Source organism: Emys orbicularis, chromosome 4 (assembly GCF_028017835.1).
Source record: "Emys orbicularis isolate rEmyOrb1 chromosome 4, rEmyOrb1.hap1, whole genome shotgun sequence".
In the NCBI taxonomy this organism is placed as follows: domain Eukaryota; kingdom Metazoa; phylum Chordata; order Testudines; family Emydidae; genus Emys; species Emys orbicularis.
This window is the reverse complement of record NC_088686.1, coordinates 136,703,269-136,720,772: the sequence shown is the minus strand read 5'-3', so window position 1 is coordinate 136,720,772 and position 17,504 is coordinate 136,703,269. Positions and strand designations below refer to the sequence as shown.

The 17,504-nt window shown below is 46.7% G+C and overlaps 1 protein-coding gene across 1 annotated transcript; it reads right to left on the bottom strand.

Annotated features, from left to right (window-relative positions):
- Positions 1 to 552: 552 nt before the first annotated feature.
- ETV7 (ETS variant transcription factor 7) lies at positions 553 to 14,499 on the bottom strand. Its single transcript, XM_065403707.1, has 8 exons — positions 14,455 to 14,499; positions 10,162 to 10,294; positions 8,982 to 9,146; positions 5,951 to 6,073; positions 5,058 to 5,273; positions 3,623 to 3,765; positions 3,380 to 3,480; positions 553 to 2,091 (listed from the first exon to the last, which is right to left on the bottom strand). Exons 1-8 carry the CDS (start codon positions 14,497 to 14,499, stop codon positions 1,974 to 1,976), a joined length of 1,044 nt encoding a protein of 347 aa, XP_065259779.1. The 3' UTR covers positions 553 to 1,973.
- Positions 14,500 to 17,504: the final 3,005 nt, after the last annotated feature.

Genomic DNA, 17,504 nt, shown 5'->3' with positions numbered 1-17,504 from the left:
GTAAATTGTTCGCCCTCTATAACACTGATAGAGAGATATGCACAGTTGTTTGCTCCCCCAGGTATTAATAATACTCTGAGTAAATTACTAAATAAAAAGTGATTTTATTAAATACAGACAGTAGGATTTAAGTGGTTCCAAGTAGTAACAGACAGAACAAAGTAAGTCACCAAGCAAAATAAAATAAAATGTGCAAATCTATGCCTAATCAAACTGAATACAGATAATCTCACCCTCAGAGATGCTTCGGTACTTTTTTTTTTTTTTTTTTTTTTTTTTTTTTTCCCCCCCCTCAGACTGGACACCTTCCAGGCCTGGGCACAATTCTTTCCCCTGGTACAGCTCTTGTTCCAGCTCAGGTGATAGCTAGGGGATTCTTCATGATGGCTCCTCCCCCCGAACACTGATACCCTCTAGAGTTGAGATGTTGGCAGTGGCAGCAAACTCTCATTGCCCCACTGTACCTGTTTTGTGGGTAAACTGAGAAGCCTGCAGATCTCACTCTCTCACCATTCAGTCACCACCAATAAATGGAGTGAAGCAAGTCAATCATTGGTGTTTATTCCCTAAACAAGAAGAAATCTAAAAATATAAATGGATATTGTCAGATTAAGTCCTTTTAAAAACCCCACGCACGTACGTCCTTACCTGTGTTACTAGTAACACCCGAGATTATTAAAAAGGAATGAAATTGTAAAACCTAAATTGGCTTTTGCTGTTTGTTTAGGTTCTGCATATGACTCATCTTGGACACTGGAATCAGATTAGTCAGTTTCACTTCCAGGATCTTAATGCAGAGTTGCAGTGTCTTGGTTACAAATACTGCAGGGCAATGTTTGAACTAATTGCATGGACGTCTAACATGAGAACATCTCTCTCGCTGTCGGACTGTGTAAAAACACTTTTTGGACCAAATGCTCAGATAATGTAAATCAGCATCACTCCACTGGACCTATGGCAATTAATTTACACCAGGTGAGGATCCGGTCCATTATTTTTAGAGATAAAAAACTCAGATTCCAATCCTCCCAAATTTGGGAAGTTCTGGTCCAAATCTGAAATTAATGTCTGGCCCACTTCTCTAATGTGCCAGATCAAAACCCCAGTTCCAAATACCCCCTCAACTTTTGTAACATGCGGCTCTGAATCCTCCTGCAGTTATCAAGCCTGCTTCTTCTCACTTATGCCAGTGAAACAACTAGCCGATCTGTAATTCTCAGTGTTCCTATAGTTGTTCATTCCTGTAATGTCACATTTTTTCATGGCCTGCTAATCATAAATGTAGTAGTAATAGTGAAATTAATTAAATATGCAGCTTAAAGAACCCCTTCAGTCTACACAAATCTTCACTCGAGCCCTGATTCGGCAAGGTACACGGGTCCAACTTTAGCATGTGAAGCTCTAGTGAAGTCAATGGGACTATCACACGCTTAAAGTTAGACATGCATGCCAGTCTGTTGCCACATCAGGGACAAAGACCCTGATTCAGGCAAGCACGTAAGATCATCCCTATTAATGAAAGCACTCAAGCATGTGCTTAAGTGCTTTGCTGAACGGGGATGTCTTGCTGATTTGAGGGTCATCAAGAAAATGAATAGGTTTGAGACTCAAAGAATGAGCATTGTCCATAATGTACCAAATTTGGTCATTTAAAAATGAAACAAAACAAAGAGCACCTATGAAGAAAAAACAACTAAGCAAAAGGCCAGACCATGGATTGATCTCCAATTACATAGGACTGGAGAACCGTTTCTGTGCATGTCCTTTGCTGCTAACCCTCACACTGTGTAGCACTCTGTCCCTTGATGGCATAGTCTTTGACTAGAATATGTATTGAAGCCCTTAACTTGCAGCCCAGTAAGAAAAAGTTAGCCTCTTGTCAGAGCACAAGGCATCCTGATTTCTTCCTAGTGGCATCAAAGCTTGTCTATAGCATAGCATGTTCCCACATTAGACACCATGCTGCAGACTTCCTAGGGTGAGACCTCCAGCGTGTCCTCCTTAAACTCCAGTCCTTCCTGCTCCTCACTCTCCAGCTGCTCTAGTTTGCTTGATTTGTCATGTAGTATCTCCCCATGACTCTTCAGAAATCTGGAATAAAAAACACTTTGGAATTAGCATCACTAGATGGAGAGCAGCCAAAATTCCCTGTGAGTTCAAGAGGGGCCTGATCCAGAGCCCATTGAAGTCAATGGGAGTCTTTGCAGTGACTTCAGTGGGCTCTGGATCAGGCCTTAGGAGATCAGGGCATGGAGCAGCTCTCAGAAGATGCTGGGCACCTTACATGGCGCCTGATTCTGCAAGATGCTCATTACCCTCATCTCTTCCTCAGGAGTTGAGGGAGCTCAGCCTCTGGCAGGATTGGGCCCATGAGACTAGTCTATAGATCAAAATCAGAACCTCTTATCCCAGCCCTTAGACTCCTGTAAAGCAGGACCTAGATTTTGGCTTTGCAGAGAAGAGCTCACCACTGAGGCTTTGCAAAACCAAAACCACCCCCCGTGTTTAACTCTGCCTGAAGGCCAACTTCTGCTCTCAGAAACATGTGTGCAGCTTCAGTGGGAACTGTGTGCGCATAAGGGTGGAAGTCAGGCTTTGGGCCAGGTTCTGATTTCAGTTAACAGTCGTGTCCATCTAGAGCAATTCCATTTACTCCAGTGCAATTACTCTGGATATGCATCAATGTAACTGAGATGAGAATTTGGCTCTAACGTTTTTGAGGAAGCTTTAGATCTAAGGTTTCAGAGTAGCAGCCGTGTTAGTCTGTATCCGCAAAAAGAACAGGAGTACTCCATATATCTCCTCAATACATGTTTCACTCTCTATGCATCCGAAGAAGTGGGCTGTAGCCCACGAAAGCTTATGCTCTAATAAATGTGTTAGTCTCTAAGGTGCCACACGTCCTCCTGTTCCTTTTCTTTAGATCTAAGGAGACCAAGAGCACTCAGTGCACAGAATGGATGTTGGCAGCTGAGCAATTTTCCCATTAACTAGTAACATCTCTTTATATGGTCATTTTAGCTGTCTGACTTATGTCACCTAAATCAGTGGTTCTCAACCAGGGGTCTGGAGTCCCATGGGGGGCCACAAGGAGGTTTCAGAGGGTCCACCAAGCGGGGCCAGCATTAGACTTGCTGGGGCTCAGGGTAGCAAGCCAAACCCCCACTACATGGGGCTGAAGCCCAGGACCCTGAGGCTGAAGCCGAAGCCTAAGCAACATAGCTGTTGTGGGGCTCCAGGCAGTTGTCCTGCTTGCTAAACCCCTAACACTTGCCCTGGCTCTTGTATGCAGAAAAACAGTTGTGGCACAGGTGGGCCTTGGCGTTTTTATAGCATGTTGGGGGAGGGGGCTCAAAGAAAAAGGTTGAGAATCCCTGACCTAAATAACAGCTTCTGTCCCGGTTCCTTTTTGATAATGTTGAGTTTGTAGTAATGTCTTAAAGCTCTCGACATCTTCTCATAAGTCATGTTCACCCGGTTCTATAAGAATAAAAGACATTTCAGTACAAAGCACCCCATAGGATCAGGCTCTAAAAGGAGGTGAGGCACTTCCCCTTTAAAGTGGGGTCAGGTAAGACCTGAAGAGTTAAGGGATGACCAACTTATTCTCAGCCAGACTTACCTTATGATTTCCCCAGAGCCTGGCAAGTCCATTAGGATCAACAACCCGGAAAATCTTGGCTTCTTTATCTTCCCACTTGATGTATGGCTCATACCGGCTGTCAGAAAGGAGCTGATAGACATAATCCCAGAGTAACCTGCAGTCTGCATGTTAATTGTTAACAGAAGAAAACATTGACAGTTTTAAGCTAGGAAGTGTCCACACAATCTACAGCCAATCAGCAGACAGTGTTTAGTAATACCTCCCTCTTATATGTGCTTTACATTAGATCTCAAAGCACTTTACAAAGGAGGTAGTTATTATTAACCCCATTTTACAGATGGGGAAACTGAGGCACAGACTCATTGCTCTGGACCTCAGAAGCATGGGATAAGCTTTCCTGGCCAGGGAGACTGTCTAACCCTCACACACTGTGTAGCACTCTGTCCCTTTTTAGTGGTGGCTGGGTCACGTACTGAGGTTGAACCTGTTAACTTGGCTAACAAGAGCTGGTCCTTTTAACGCTGGCAGTAAAGAACATAAGACCATATGAACAGCCGTACCAGGTCAGACCAAAGGTCCATCTAGCCCAGTATCCTGTCTACCGATAGTGGCCAATGCTAGGTGCCCCAGAGGGAGTGGACCAACAGGCAATGATCAAGTGATCTCTCTCCTGCCATCCATCTCCATCCTCTGACAAACAGAGGCTAGGGACACCATTCCTTACCCATCCTGGCTAATAGCCATTAATGGACTTAACCACCATGAATTTATCCAGTTCTCTCTTAAACGCTGTTATAGTCCTAGCCTTCACAACCTCCTCAGGTAAGGAGTTCCACAAGTTGACTGTGCGCTGCGTGAAGAAGAACTTCCTTGTATTTGTTTTAAACCTGCTGCCTATTAATTTCATTTGGTGACCCCTAGTTCTTATATTATGGGAATAAGTAAATAAAGACTCGTGCTCTTAAAACCAGAGGTTCTGGGTTCAGCCCCTACTGTAATGATTCACCCAGAGGCATGGCACTGGACAAATACAGCTGTCATTTCTGCTCTCAGAGTAGGGCAGCATGAGGAAAAATGAGCCCCACACACTGTGCTGTCTCCAAGAGATCGTACTTTTGTTCTTGTAGTCTTTAGAATGAGACAAAGGTTTTTAGACTCTGTCCTGCTGTGTGGGTAAGGACACCTAACAGGACCCATCTCTAACTGTATATAGTAATGGTGAAAGCCTCAAGTCATCCTTGGAGCTCTAAGTTGGCTGCTCTCACTGGACTTACCACTGAGTTTTGGAAGCATAAACCTAGATTTCCCAGTGAAACCTCTTGTGTGCCCCTTGTTGGATGGAAACTGTTTACATCCCCAGGCGTCTTATTTTTCAGGCAGTGCTGCTTTCAATGGCTGAGAGCCAGTCTAACCTGTCTGACACAGGCACGAGACTTTAAAAAATAATACTCACCTGCAATTTTTCCATCGACTGGGGCTGGCGGTGTATTGGGAAAAGAACAGATGATCTCTGCCCTGTAGCTGACTTCTGGGCTGTGATGAGAGAGGTTAAGTGGCTCCACTCTACAGGAAGCTTTGCTAGGAGACCTGGGCTGTTCTGCATGGCTCAGACAGCTCGTTGACAATGAGGGGACTGCAGCCGGGGAAACTTCTAACCTGCAGTTCACACCTGCAAGGAAACCCAACGCATCCTTGTTTGTTACAGTATTTCCAGGAAGACCCTATGAGAACAATTTCACAGTATGATGTGGAGCACAGACTGGCTAGGATGGACTTTGGGCAAAGTCCATGCCCCATGTCTGCTCCAGGTGGATGATGGACAAGGTTCTCCTGGCACTGATGTTAGTGTAATGCTGACTTCAGTGCATGCAAGTGGAGAATGGAGTCTATTGGGCCATCCTAAGGGAGGGGAACTGTTGCAGAAGGAAGCAGTGGGGAACTGAAAGGGCACTGAGGTGGTGGTAGGGAGCCACTGGCTAGGATGAGGGTAGATAGTGAGTCATCAGAGGAAGCCAGGAAGGGAAGGTGAAGAATGTCAGATCAAGCTAGGACAAAACATCACATAAGGCATCTCAAAAGCTGGGCTTCCAAAAACTGAGGCAACTCAAAATTAGAGGCCATGGCTGAAACTGTCACCCCCAGGTGACTTGCTGAAGCTGCAGTCTATCAGAGCTGGGATTAGAACTGGGGACTCCCTGGCCCCACTCCTGTGCTCAGCCCACTAGGCCTTGCCTCCCTCAGACAGAAATGTAAACATGCAAATGAGAGCGCTGACAGGCTTGTTTCCTTGACGAACCCCACCCCCACCTCCCACACCCACTGAAGGCTCCTAAAGAGGCACGGTACCTTCCGGATGGCTCTGGAGCTGCATGTGTTTTGCCTCCCTAAAGGGTGAGTTAAATAAAGGGCTGCACACCAGGGCTCTTCTCTGGGTCTTAATGTACTGGAGTAACTCATACAAAACATCACCTGTGGGGAAAGGAAAGACAGTTGGATGCATCTGGATTAGTAGGGTCTGAAATGTGTTTAATCACAGCAGTCTGCCTGGGCAAGGGGTACCCTGCGCAGTGAAATGGACATGGAAAGCTGACACACCTCCGCCACTGTCATGTGGGCTCTAGCCATGTGCCTAGCTGCTGCCCAGTCCATCATGGTTTAAGGGACTCTTGTGAAAGTGTCTTGTAGATAAGGCACTAGACTAGGACTCAGATACCATAAATTGATAGATTTTGAAGGCCAGAAGGGGCTGTTTGACCTCCTGTGTAACATGATGTGCTAACAAAGGGCATAGAATTTCACCATAGTCTCAGATCTTCTAGACTCAGTGTCCTTGGACAAGTCACTTGCTGGCTCTCTGCCTTAGTTCCCCATCTGCAAAATGGGGCTGATGCCTTGGTCAGTCTTGTTTCATTACACTGTAATCTCTTTGAAGCAGGGACGGTCTCTTACTATGTGCAGGTACAATGCACTAGGTACACCGGCTCTGAGCTGGGTGTGAGCCTCTGGTGCTACCGTAAGGTAAATAATTATGGAGTCTTCTCCATGTGCAGTAGCAGAATTCAAGCAGTCCACCATCTGTTCCCTCCACGCTTGTGTATTTCTTGACAGGTGTATCCCACACTTGCATAGGACCTTGCACCCCAAAGGACCTCAAACTTTTAACAGACAAATTACAAAGGGTCACTTTGCCCACCACTGAAACTGCAGCCACCTCTGGGGTGGAACACAACAGCTGTTTTTAACAGTGCATTACAACTTTATACAGCAGTTCAGTATAGGAAACAAACTTGCTATACCTAATTGAAACGGCAGGGGAACTATGTATGGCCTGTGTGTGATGCTGGCAGACCAGGTGCCAGCTCATGCAAGGTCCCCACATCCCAATGAAACACTGACAAATGCACCGCTGGAATCAATCTGACTTACCTGTGTGTTAGCATTATTAAAATGGGTATTAAATTATAAAAATGTGTTCATGGAATGCTTGTGAGTTGCTGCATGCATTAATTTCACTTAACATCTGTATCCCATATTGTAAGTAATCAAGCATTTGTATTGTACATCTCTGTAACTCTGTAAATCAGACCAGAGAGGGACATGAACTAGTGTGACATGCTGGTCTCCAACAGACTCTGTCCTGGTCAATAAGGGCTAGTCTACAATGGCAACGCTAAAGCACTGCCACAGCAGCGCTTTAACATGGATTGTGTGGTTGCAGCGCACATCCCAGTGCTCTTAATAATAAAAACCCCACCTCCAGCAGGGCCGTAACTACCAGCGCTGAAACTTGCTGCGCTCAGGGGGGTATTTTTTCCCACCCCTGACGAGAAAGTTGCAGCGCTGTAAATGGCCAGTGTAGACCAGCCCTAAGGAAGGCCCAGCAACACCAGATTAACTAGAGTGGAACATTAAAGAGGACAAAAGACTTTGTTTACTCTTCCCTTGCCCACCCCATGAAGATGAGTCATGCAAATAATTTCCTCCCTCAGCTGAGTTTGCAGATCAGAGCACAAGGAAGGAGGAAATAAAAACCCCTAACTAGGAGGAAATGATCTCTATTCAGCTTGAACGCTGTAAGGGGCAACATTTTCTAGACATAAACAAGAGCCCTAAAGGACATATTGAGCTTGCTTATTATAAAGCTTCTGTTACCTTTAGAATCTTAAGATTGGAACTAATTTGTGTGTATGTTCACCTGCTTAACCTCGTAAATAACTTTCTTCCTTTTCCTAGTTAATAAGTCTTTAGATCGTTTATTCTAGGACTGGCTGCAAGCATGGTCTTTGGTCAAGTTCTAATGTGTAAGTGGCTGGATTTCTACTGTACTCTGTTCTAAAGGAACCACTTTAACATTACCATAAATCAGAACAAAACCCCTGAGAAAATACAGTAGAGATCCAGCCACTTCTCCCAGTCCCAGAGGACTGGGGTTAACCTGAATTTTGCTGTGATCCTTGGTGTAAGGAATCCTCTGTTGCAAAGGTATGCCTACCTGGGTGGCAAAACAGATGGGAGAAACCAAGGGGACTGTCTGTCATTCCATGTTAGGCTGTTCTAGCGCATAAGGTGCTTACACTTGATTGGTTGATGAAATCCAACTATAGAACTCAAAACTGGATTGGGGGCCTGGTTCTTAAGTCTGCCCTTGGTACTCCTGCTCTTAAGCCACTGCAGGACAGCTTGACAGTGTGTGAGAACATAAGGCAGGATTCAAAACAGGACTGGACATTTATATGAATGAGACCATCCAGAGTTATATTAGATAGTAAAAGATTTATACCCTTATGCTTCAGGGCATATGCCAATCTCTACAGCCAGGTCAGGAAGACACTTTCTCCATAGGCAGGTTCCCCACTGCAGTGTTCTTACACCTGTCTCTGAAGCATTCCATATGGGACACTTCCAGAGGTAGGAAACTGGACTATATGGTCCACTGGTCTAATCTAATTTGGCAATTCCTGTAATCCTGCCTAGCTATAGCCTAGATGGGTGAGGAAGGCATGGTAGGGATGCTCCCTGCATTGATTTCCCCCCCTTCCCCTTTCCTCAGGGCATCCAAACAAGACTAGGCAGGATTTTGATACTTTCTGTTAGTCTTTATCTGCATTACCAAGAGGCCCCAAAGAGAGCAGGGTGCCATGGTACTAGATCCTGTACAGACACACTGTGAAATTATCCCTCCCCTGAAAGGCTGACAGTCTAATCAGACCACAGGTGAGTGGGGAAATGACTTGCCCTAGGTCACACGGCAGGTCAGTGGCAGAGAGATGAACTGAAGCCAGGTTTTTCAGAATCCCAACCCAGTGCCCTGTCCTGTGGACTGCATTATACAGCACATTCAGCAGTGTCATTACAAAAGACTATTGTTTCCTCTGACCTGAACTAGGAGCCCTGTATCTAAAATCCTCCTTGGTGAGAATGCAAAGGGCTTTTCCGTTCATTTCAAACTTGCTTTCGTCTGTTTGCCGGAGTGAATATTCTTTCTCAGCCCATCTTAGCCAGTGAATCACATCGTCCTTGCTCCACAGTGAGGGCTGGATTCCTGAAACCAAGCAAGAACAATCTCTGAAATAAAGCCCCAGTGAGAACAGGGGCGGGACGGGACAGTGGTCTTGTCAAGCATCAAACTTCCCTTCTAAAGGAACCACTTTCTGATTACAATAAATCAGAACAAACCCCTGAGAGAGAGAGAATGCAGTACAGATGAGCTTGATGGGTAAAGTTTGGCTCTGGTATCATCCACTTACTACTCCTAACATCACTGGCTCAGATTCTCAGAGGACTAGGAATTATGTGCACAGTTACAATAGGAGTTGTGTGCTTATTCCTGAGCCTGTTTGAAAATCCCAGCCTCGGAGTATAACTAGTCCTATCTCCTCCCAAAGCACTCGACCGCCGTTACTGCATCCTCACACCCCGATGAGAGCAGTGACTGGCATTAGACCAACTTATTTACATGACAGTAGAACCTATAGCTCCAGCTGAGATCCTGGTCCCATTACACTCAGTTCTGTACAGACAGTAAGAAAGGGTGCCTACCTCAGAGTTCATGTAACCCTCTGGTCAGTGTTATTCCCCTTTGTCCCCAGACACAGGAACATAAAAGGTAACCTAGTTTGCAAGCCTGGGTCCTGGGAAGGTCAGGGACATAGGGATGTGAGGAAGGAAATCAAGGCAGCAGGAACTGACTTACGAGTCCCATTTCTTGGGAAAAGTCACTTCACTGTTCTGTGCCTCAGTTTCCCCACTTGTGAAATGAAGATGACTTACCCACTTCTAAGGTAACTAATGTTTGTGAAACCAACATGAGCACAGTGCGTACTATTCAGTCACTAGAAGGGGGGTCAGCTGGAGCATAACAGCCTACTAGTGCTATTTGTTAATGGAGTTACTCCTTTAGCTCCAGTGGTAGAGTCTTCAGTACAGTACTGAAGATCCAGAAGTCAAATTATGCTGGTGTCCTATGTAGTGGGCTGTTGCTTTTGCACAGTGCTTTATAAAATACCTCTTCAGTGATGTTAATTTGTAGGCCATTAAACAAGGCACCATCTACTCACTGAGCCTGCCTGGTAATTTGAAGATTTCGCCTTCACTGATTGGCTGCGAGAAGGCTGCACACCTGGACTGTGATTGCAGTGGTAAGGAAGCTGCTGTTACAGGGCTCGCGGAAGAACTGACTGTCACTTCACCCTGGGGGAGAGAGGTTAACACATCAACTGACAAAGAACAGCACCAGCTGTAAGCACCCTGCTGCTGGGCCCAAGCATGGATATTTTTTTAAGCAGTCTCAAACGGTAGCATTATTCTGTTTAATGCAGGTATTCTCTTGTAACCGCCCCTCAGAAGCTCAGCAAACTTGAGCCTGGTTTGGTAGGTGGAGGGGACACCATCAGGGAAAATCCACTGCAGGAACTAGTGCTGATTCAGTTTAGGGTACTCTCCTCTGAGTCAGTCCTGAATCAGTGCTGTGTTCCTGGAAGTGCCATCTTACGCCCAAGACATAAAGCAGAAGTGCTAACTGTCTGTGGTGGTCAGATTCCCCCTCACTTGCTGCAAGAGCAGGCTAGGGAAGGATTTTTAACCCTCATGTACTGACCAAAAGTCACTTGGGCAATTGCACCCTCTCCCTAATTTCTCCCTAAACTTTAACATTGGCTCTATAATTCTTCTTAAGCACACCATGCTCACACTCCAGAGATGGAGGAATTGATCTGTGGGATGGAAGGAGCTATATATCTAGGAAGGATGGCCTAGTGCAGTGGGTCTCAAACTTTTTTTACTGGTGACCCCTTTTGCATCGCAAGCCTCTGAGTGCGACCTCCCCCCCCCAATAAATTAAACACCCTTTTCAATATATTGAGCACCATTATAAATGCTGGAGGCAACCAGGGTTTGGGGTGGAGGTTGACCACTCACAACCCCCCATGTAATGACCTTGTGACCCCCTGAGGGGTCCAACCCCCAGTTTGAGAACCCCTGGCCTAGTGAATAGGGTGCTGGCCCAAGTTCAATTCCTAGCCCAGCAGCAGGCTGCTTGAGAGCTCTTAGGCAGGTCACTTAATCTACCTTGTGCCTCCAAAAAAAAAAAACAGAGCTAATATTTCCCTACCTCACTGGGGTGGCTGAAAATTAATTCTGTTAATGACTGAGATGCTCAGGATACCATGCCAATGGCAGCCATATATTAACTGTATTCCCTCTACCCCTCTCGTTGACTTCAGCATAAATGGCAGCTCCTATCCTTGTATGGCCTCATTTACCATAGTGTTCAAGCCCCTCACGTTCTTTAATGGGTTTATCCTTCCAACATCCTGTGAGGTAGGGTAACCGCCACTTAGATGGGGGAACTCGCACATTGCCAGACTAAGGCCCAGATCCTCAAAGGTGGCACCTAACTGGGACTTTCCCAGGGTCCCACAAGGGGGCTGTGGCAGAGCCCAGAATTAAACCCTATTCTCCACAGGTCCAGATTAACACCATAACCCCCAGACCATCCATCTGCTGTAGGAGTGCCCTCTATATCCACTGGGAATTGATTATATGGGGTATGCACACCTGATTCTAATGGATAATCCTTGTTCAGTGCTTTGGGGGGGGGGGTCATGAAGGTCCCTGCCAATTTGCTCTTGGGGGGGGGGGGGGAATATCATCCCAAACCCAGTCTGTCACTCTTGTTAATCCAGAACCTGTTTTATTGGCCTAGTGGATAGGGGAGAAGCTGTAGACCTGAGATATCCTGATCTTTAGTAATGCTTTTGACAGTCTCACATGACATCTTCATAGACAAACTAGGGGAAATGTCATCTAGATGAACATACTCAAAGTGGGTACAAAACTGGTTGAAAGACCAAATTCTAGTTAGTGGTTTGCTGTCAAACTGGAGGGACCGATAACTACTCTGTGGGACACTGCAGGGGTCTGTCCTGGTCCAGTATTAATATTTTCATTAATGACCTGGATAATGGAGTCTAGTGTGCATAAAAATTTCCCAGATGACACCAAGCTGGGAGGGGTTGCTAACACTTTAGAGGAGAGGATTAGAATTCAAAGCAACCTTGACAAACTGGAGAACCAGTCTGAAATCAACCATCTGAAATTCAACTAAGACAAGTGCAAAGTACTCCACTTAGGAAGGAAAAATCAAATCCACAATCCCAAAATTGGGGATAACCAGCTAGGTTATAGTGGATCACAAACTGAATGCAAGTCAAATGTGGTGCAGTTGCAAAAAAGCCTAATATCTTTCTCAGGTGTATTCTGTCATATGTAAGACAGTGGAGGTAATTGTCCTGCTCTATTTGGCACTGGTGAGATCTCCGCTGGAGTACTATGTCCAGTTCTGGGTGCCACACTTCAAGATGTGGACAAATTGGAGAGGGTCCAGAGGTTTAGATAAGAGGCATAGGAAACTTGACCTATGAGAAAAGGTTACTGAGCATCTTTAGCCTTGAGAAAAGGAGGGGCGGGTGGGAACTGATAACAGGTCTTAACATATTTGAAGATTGTTAAGAGGACTGATCAATTGTTCTCATATCCATAGAAAGTGGCATGAGGAATAATGGGCTTATGCATCCAATCCAATTTATATTGTGAAATGTGCAAGGAAGTAGTCTTTCCCTCTTCCCCCTTTGAATCCCAGTAATGTGGTTCTAACCAATTGCTGAGTTGATTTTACACTGGAAAAGATTTCACTCCCTGGGAACTTTACTACCCACCCTGCAAAAAGATTTAGCCAAATTTTCTAAACCTGCCACTGATTCTGGGCACCTTAATTTCTGGGAGCCCAACTTGGGCCTGATTGGTGGAAGTGCTGCACCCTTGCAGTTCCCAGTGACTTCATTTGGAGTTGGGGGTGCTCGGCGCCTCCAAAAATCAGGTGCAAAGACACACAAATTGAGCAGCCCCAAATCGAGGCACTCAAAACCACCAGCCACTTTTTTTTTTTTTTTATATAAAGTTGGCCATACACTTTTCTCACCTTTCCAAGCTGACAAGGAACATTCAGACTCTAAAGCAAGGATCCTCAGCCACAGGCAGTTCCTTCACACAATCCGTATGTGTCACTCTAGTTGAACCCAAAGATGTGAAGCTGGTCTCAGCCAGAATGAATGGAGCATTCCTGGGAGGGGCTACTGGCAATGTGAATATTCTAATCTACATGCACACGGCCATTCTCCTCCTCAGGAGCGCCACCAGCTTTTTTGCAGCCCTAGGCGGCGGAAGGTCCCGCCCCGAAATACCGCCCCCCAACAGAGGCGGCGGAAGGTCCCGCCCCGAAATACCGACGACCGGGACAGCCGAAGATCTGGCCACCGCGGTCGCCGCCCCCCAAATGTTAGTGCCCTAGGCAACCACCTAGGTCGCCTAATGGGTTGCGCCGGCCCTGCTCCTCCTGATCTACTGCTTACAAACAGGGAAGAATTGGGAGGGGAAGTAGAAGTGGGTGGCAACCTGGGCATCAGTGACCATGAGATGGTTGAGTTCAGGATCCTCACAAAAGGAAGAAAGGAGTAGCAAAATACAGACCCTGGACTTCAGAAAAAAAGACTTTGATTCCCTTAGGGAACTGATGGGCAGGATCCCCTGGGAGGCTAATATATGGGGAGGAAAGGAGTCCAGGAGAGCTGGCTGTATTTTAAAGAAGCATTATTGAGGGCACAGGAACAAACCATCCCGATGTGCAGAAAGAATAGCAAATAGGGCAGGTGACCAGCCTGGCTTAACAGAGAAATCTTCAGTGAGCTTGAACACAAAAAGGAAACTTACAAGAAGTGGAAACTTGGACAGATGACTAGGGAGGAGTATACAAATATTGCTCCAGCATGCAGGGGTGTAATCAGGAAGGTCAAAACACAACTGAAGTTGCAGCTAGCAAGGGATGTGAAGGGTAACAAGAAGGGTTTCTACAGGTATGTTAGCAACAAGAAGGTCAGGGAAAGTGTGAGACCCTTAATGAATGGGGGAGGCAACCTAGTGACAAATGATGTGGAAAAAGCTGAAGAACTCGATGATTTTTTTCCCCCCTCCATCTTCACAAACAAGGTCAGCTCCCACACTGCTGTCCTGGGCAACACTGTATGGGGAGGAGGTGAGCAGCCCTCAGTGGTGAAAGAACAGGTTAAGGACTGTTTAGAAAAGCTGGACATGCACAAGTCCATGGGTCCAGATCTAATGCATTCAAGGGTCCTGAGGGAATTGGCTGATGTGATTGCAGAGCCACTGGCCATTATCTTTGAAAACTCATGGTGAGCGGGGGAGGTCCCGGACAACTGGAAAAAGGCAAATATAGTGCACATCTTCTAAAAAGGGAAGAAGGAGAACCTGGGGAACTACAGACAGGTCAGCCTCACCTCAGTCCCTGGAAAAATCATGGAGCAGGTCCTCAAGGAAACCATTTTGAAGCACTTGGAAGATAGGAAGGTGATCAGGAACAGTCAACATGGATTCACCAAGGGCAAGTCATGCCTGACCAACCTGATTGCCTTCTATGATGGCTCTGTGGATATGGGGAAAGCGGTGGACGTGATAGATCTTCACTTTAGCAAAGCTTTTGATATGGTCTCCCATAGTATTCTTGCCAGCAAGTTAAAAAAGTATGAATTGGATGAATGGACACCAAGATGGATAGAAAGCTGGCTAGATTGTTGTGCTCAACAGGTACTGATCAACGGCTTGATGTCTAGTTGGCAGCCAGTATCAAGCCGAGTGCCCCAGGGGTTAGTCCTGGGGCTGGTTTTGTTCAACAACTTTAATGATCTCGATGATGGGATGGATTGCACCCTCAGCAAGTTTGTGAATGACGCTAAGCTGAGGGGAGAGGTAGATACGCTGGAGGGTAGGGATAAGGTGACCTAGACAAATTGGAGGATTGGGCCACAAGAAATCTGAGGTTCAACAAGGACAAGTGCAAAGTCCTGCACTTAGGATGGAAGAATCCCAGGCACTGCTACAGGCTGGGGACTGACTGGCTAATCAGCAGTTCTGCAGAAAAGGACCTGGGGATTACAGTGGACAAGAAGCTGGATATGAGTCAGCAATGTGCCCTTGTTGCCAAGAAGGCTAACAGCATATTGGGCTGCATTAGCAGGAGCGTTGCCAGCAAACTGAGGGAAGTGATTATTCCCCTCTATTCGGCACTGGTGAGGCCACATCTGGAGTACTGTGTCCAGTTTTGGGGGCCCCCCACTACAGAAAGGATGTGGACAAATTGGAGAGAGTCCAAGGGAGGGCAACGAAAATGATCAGGGGGCTGGGGCACATGACTTACAAGGAGAGGCTGAGGGAACTGGGCTTGTTTAGTCTGCAGAAGAGAAGAGTGAGGAGGGATTTGATAGCAGCTTTCAACTACCTGAAGGGAGGTTCCAAAGAGGATGGAGCTCGGCTGTTCTCAGTGGTGGCAGATGACAGAACAAGGATCAGTGGTCTCAAGTTGCAGTGGGGGAGGTCTAGGTTGGATATTAGGAAATACTATTTCACTAGGAGAGTGGTGAAGCACTGGAATGGGTTACCTAGGGAGGTGGTGGAATCTCCATCCTTAGAGGTTTTTAAGGCCTGACTTGACAAAGCCCTGGCTGGGATGATTTAGTTGGTGTTGGTCCTGCTTTGAGCAGGGGATTGGACTAGATGACCTCCTGAGGTCTCTTCCAACCCTAATCTTCTAGGATCTCTCCTGGGGTCAGTGTCTTCATAACGTCCCAAGATAGCCACACCATTACATTTGAGCAACAATTTATAACTGCAGTAGGAGATACACAACCACTCCATAAATGGAAATAGTGCATCATGGAACTAGGAAGTCTCATACTTTGTGAACTGTCTTTAATGTCTAGTGTTCATTGTGTCCAAATCAGGAAGATCCTTCCAAAATTAATCTCTGCACTTCTTTCAGCAGGTCTGTTATTAGCTTTATTAGCAGTAGTATTGTTTATCTGCTTTAAGCTCTATTTACTAGGAGACAATCCAGCATGAATTTGTAACACTTTTTACAGCAACATGAGGCATGTTTCAGATTCATTCTAAGCAACAGGCTACAGGAAAAATAAAAGTGAAAGAGACTAGCAGGGTAAACTATGTATTTCTCTTCTGGAAAGATACTTTCTGACTTTGGTTTTTTTTCCCTCCCCTAGCTCAACTATATTGCAGCTAGATTTACCCTTTTGAAAAAAAATTCAGGTGGCCAATATCTGCCAATTTGCAGGTATTCTTGGGAGACCAGAAAAGCAGCCTTAATTATTCCATTTATTTTCTCTTTTTTTAGAGTGTAGGAGGCTCCTTCATTTCCTTAGTTCTCATGGGTTCTCTTCAGGGGGTCTATGGAGGCTTGCTGCAGACTTAAAAATTTCATAAAACTTACTCCATGATTTAGGTTGTGTTTCAAGGTATTCTAGCAGCTCTAAGTTAAGGTGACCTCCTTTAGAGGTTAAACTTGTAAAATTATGGGGGAGGTATAAAAAAATTATTCTCTGCACAATGCTAGTGTATTGGTCCACGCTCTATATACTGAAGCATGATCTAGCCTGCTTCGCCTCCTTCCCCTTATGAACTGTCCCTAAGGAAGGAAGGGGAATTCCAGTGTTTAATTACAGGCTTATTCAGAGCAAGGAGGATCAGAATGTTTCAAGGAGATCTGAAGCCTCAGCAAGATTGTAAGTATCTGGGGGTGGGGGCAGAATAGGGGGGCTTGGAGAGCTTGGGGATTTGGGGGGGGGAGAGCTATACTGAGGGGGCAGAGACTTATAGCGAGGGTGTATGAGGGGTTGCTGGAAGTGTTTGAAGGGGGAAGATTGCTGGGGAGGGGGGTGAGTTAGCAGGGCTGTTTGAGGGGATGGGGTCGGGAAGGAAGCGGGGTGGTGCTTGTGGGGACTGGGGGAAGGAAGGCTGCGGGGAGGGGGGCGTGTGCACTGGGAGGTGGGTGGCTGTTGCAGCAGCGATGTGGCTTAGCTCTTACCTGCATTCCAGGTGGAGGTGGGAGGTCCAGCTCCGGCCCTGGGGGGCTCCGCTCCCGCTGCTCCCCGAGCAGGCTTCCCCCAGCTCCCCCACCCCCCACTCAGCCAGCTGGAGAGCGATCCCTTCCCTCCGCCCCGGGCTGCCTGGTCCCGCACTCGCGAGCGCAGACACAGCAGTGTGTGGTCGCTGGTCTGATCCTTCCGGGAAACGAAAACGAAACAAACCGGATCTGAGAGAAGCAGGCGCTCAGCCCTGGGGCAACAGCGGCGTCCCCCCTCCCCATGCCGCCCTGGCCTCCTGCCAGCTCCCAGAGGTGCCCCGCCCTGCAAAGACCTGGGGGCGCAGGGTTGGGTGGATGGCGGTGGGATCAAGGTGGCAGGGCTTGTGCCAAACCCTGGCAGTTCCTAGCCTCGGCCCCTCTAGGCTTGGCAGTTCCTAGCCCTGGCACCCCAAT

Bases quoted from the DNA above. Each gene is read 5' to 3' on its own strand.
- ETV7 (XM_065403707.1), bottom strand. From the start codon at position 14,499: ATGGTTTCCTTGAGGACCTGCTCCATGATTTTTCCAGGGACTGAG. The intron at 3,766-5,057 runs GTGAGTATTATT...ATTAACATGCAG, and splicing joins AGTCGATGGAAAAATTGCAG to ACTGCAGGTTACTCTGGGAT. The intron at 2,092-3,379 runs GTCAGGGATTCT...TTTTTATTCCAG, and splicing joins GGACAGAAGCTGTTATTTAG to ATTTCTGAAGAGTCATGGGG.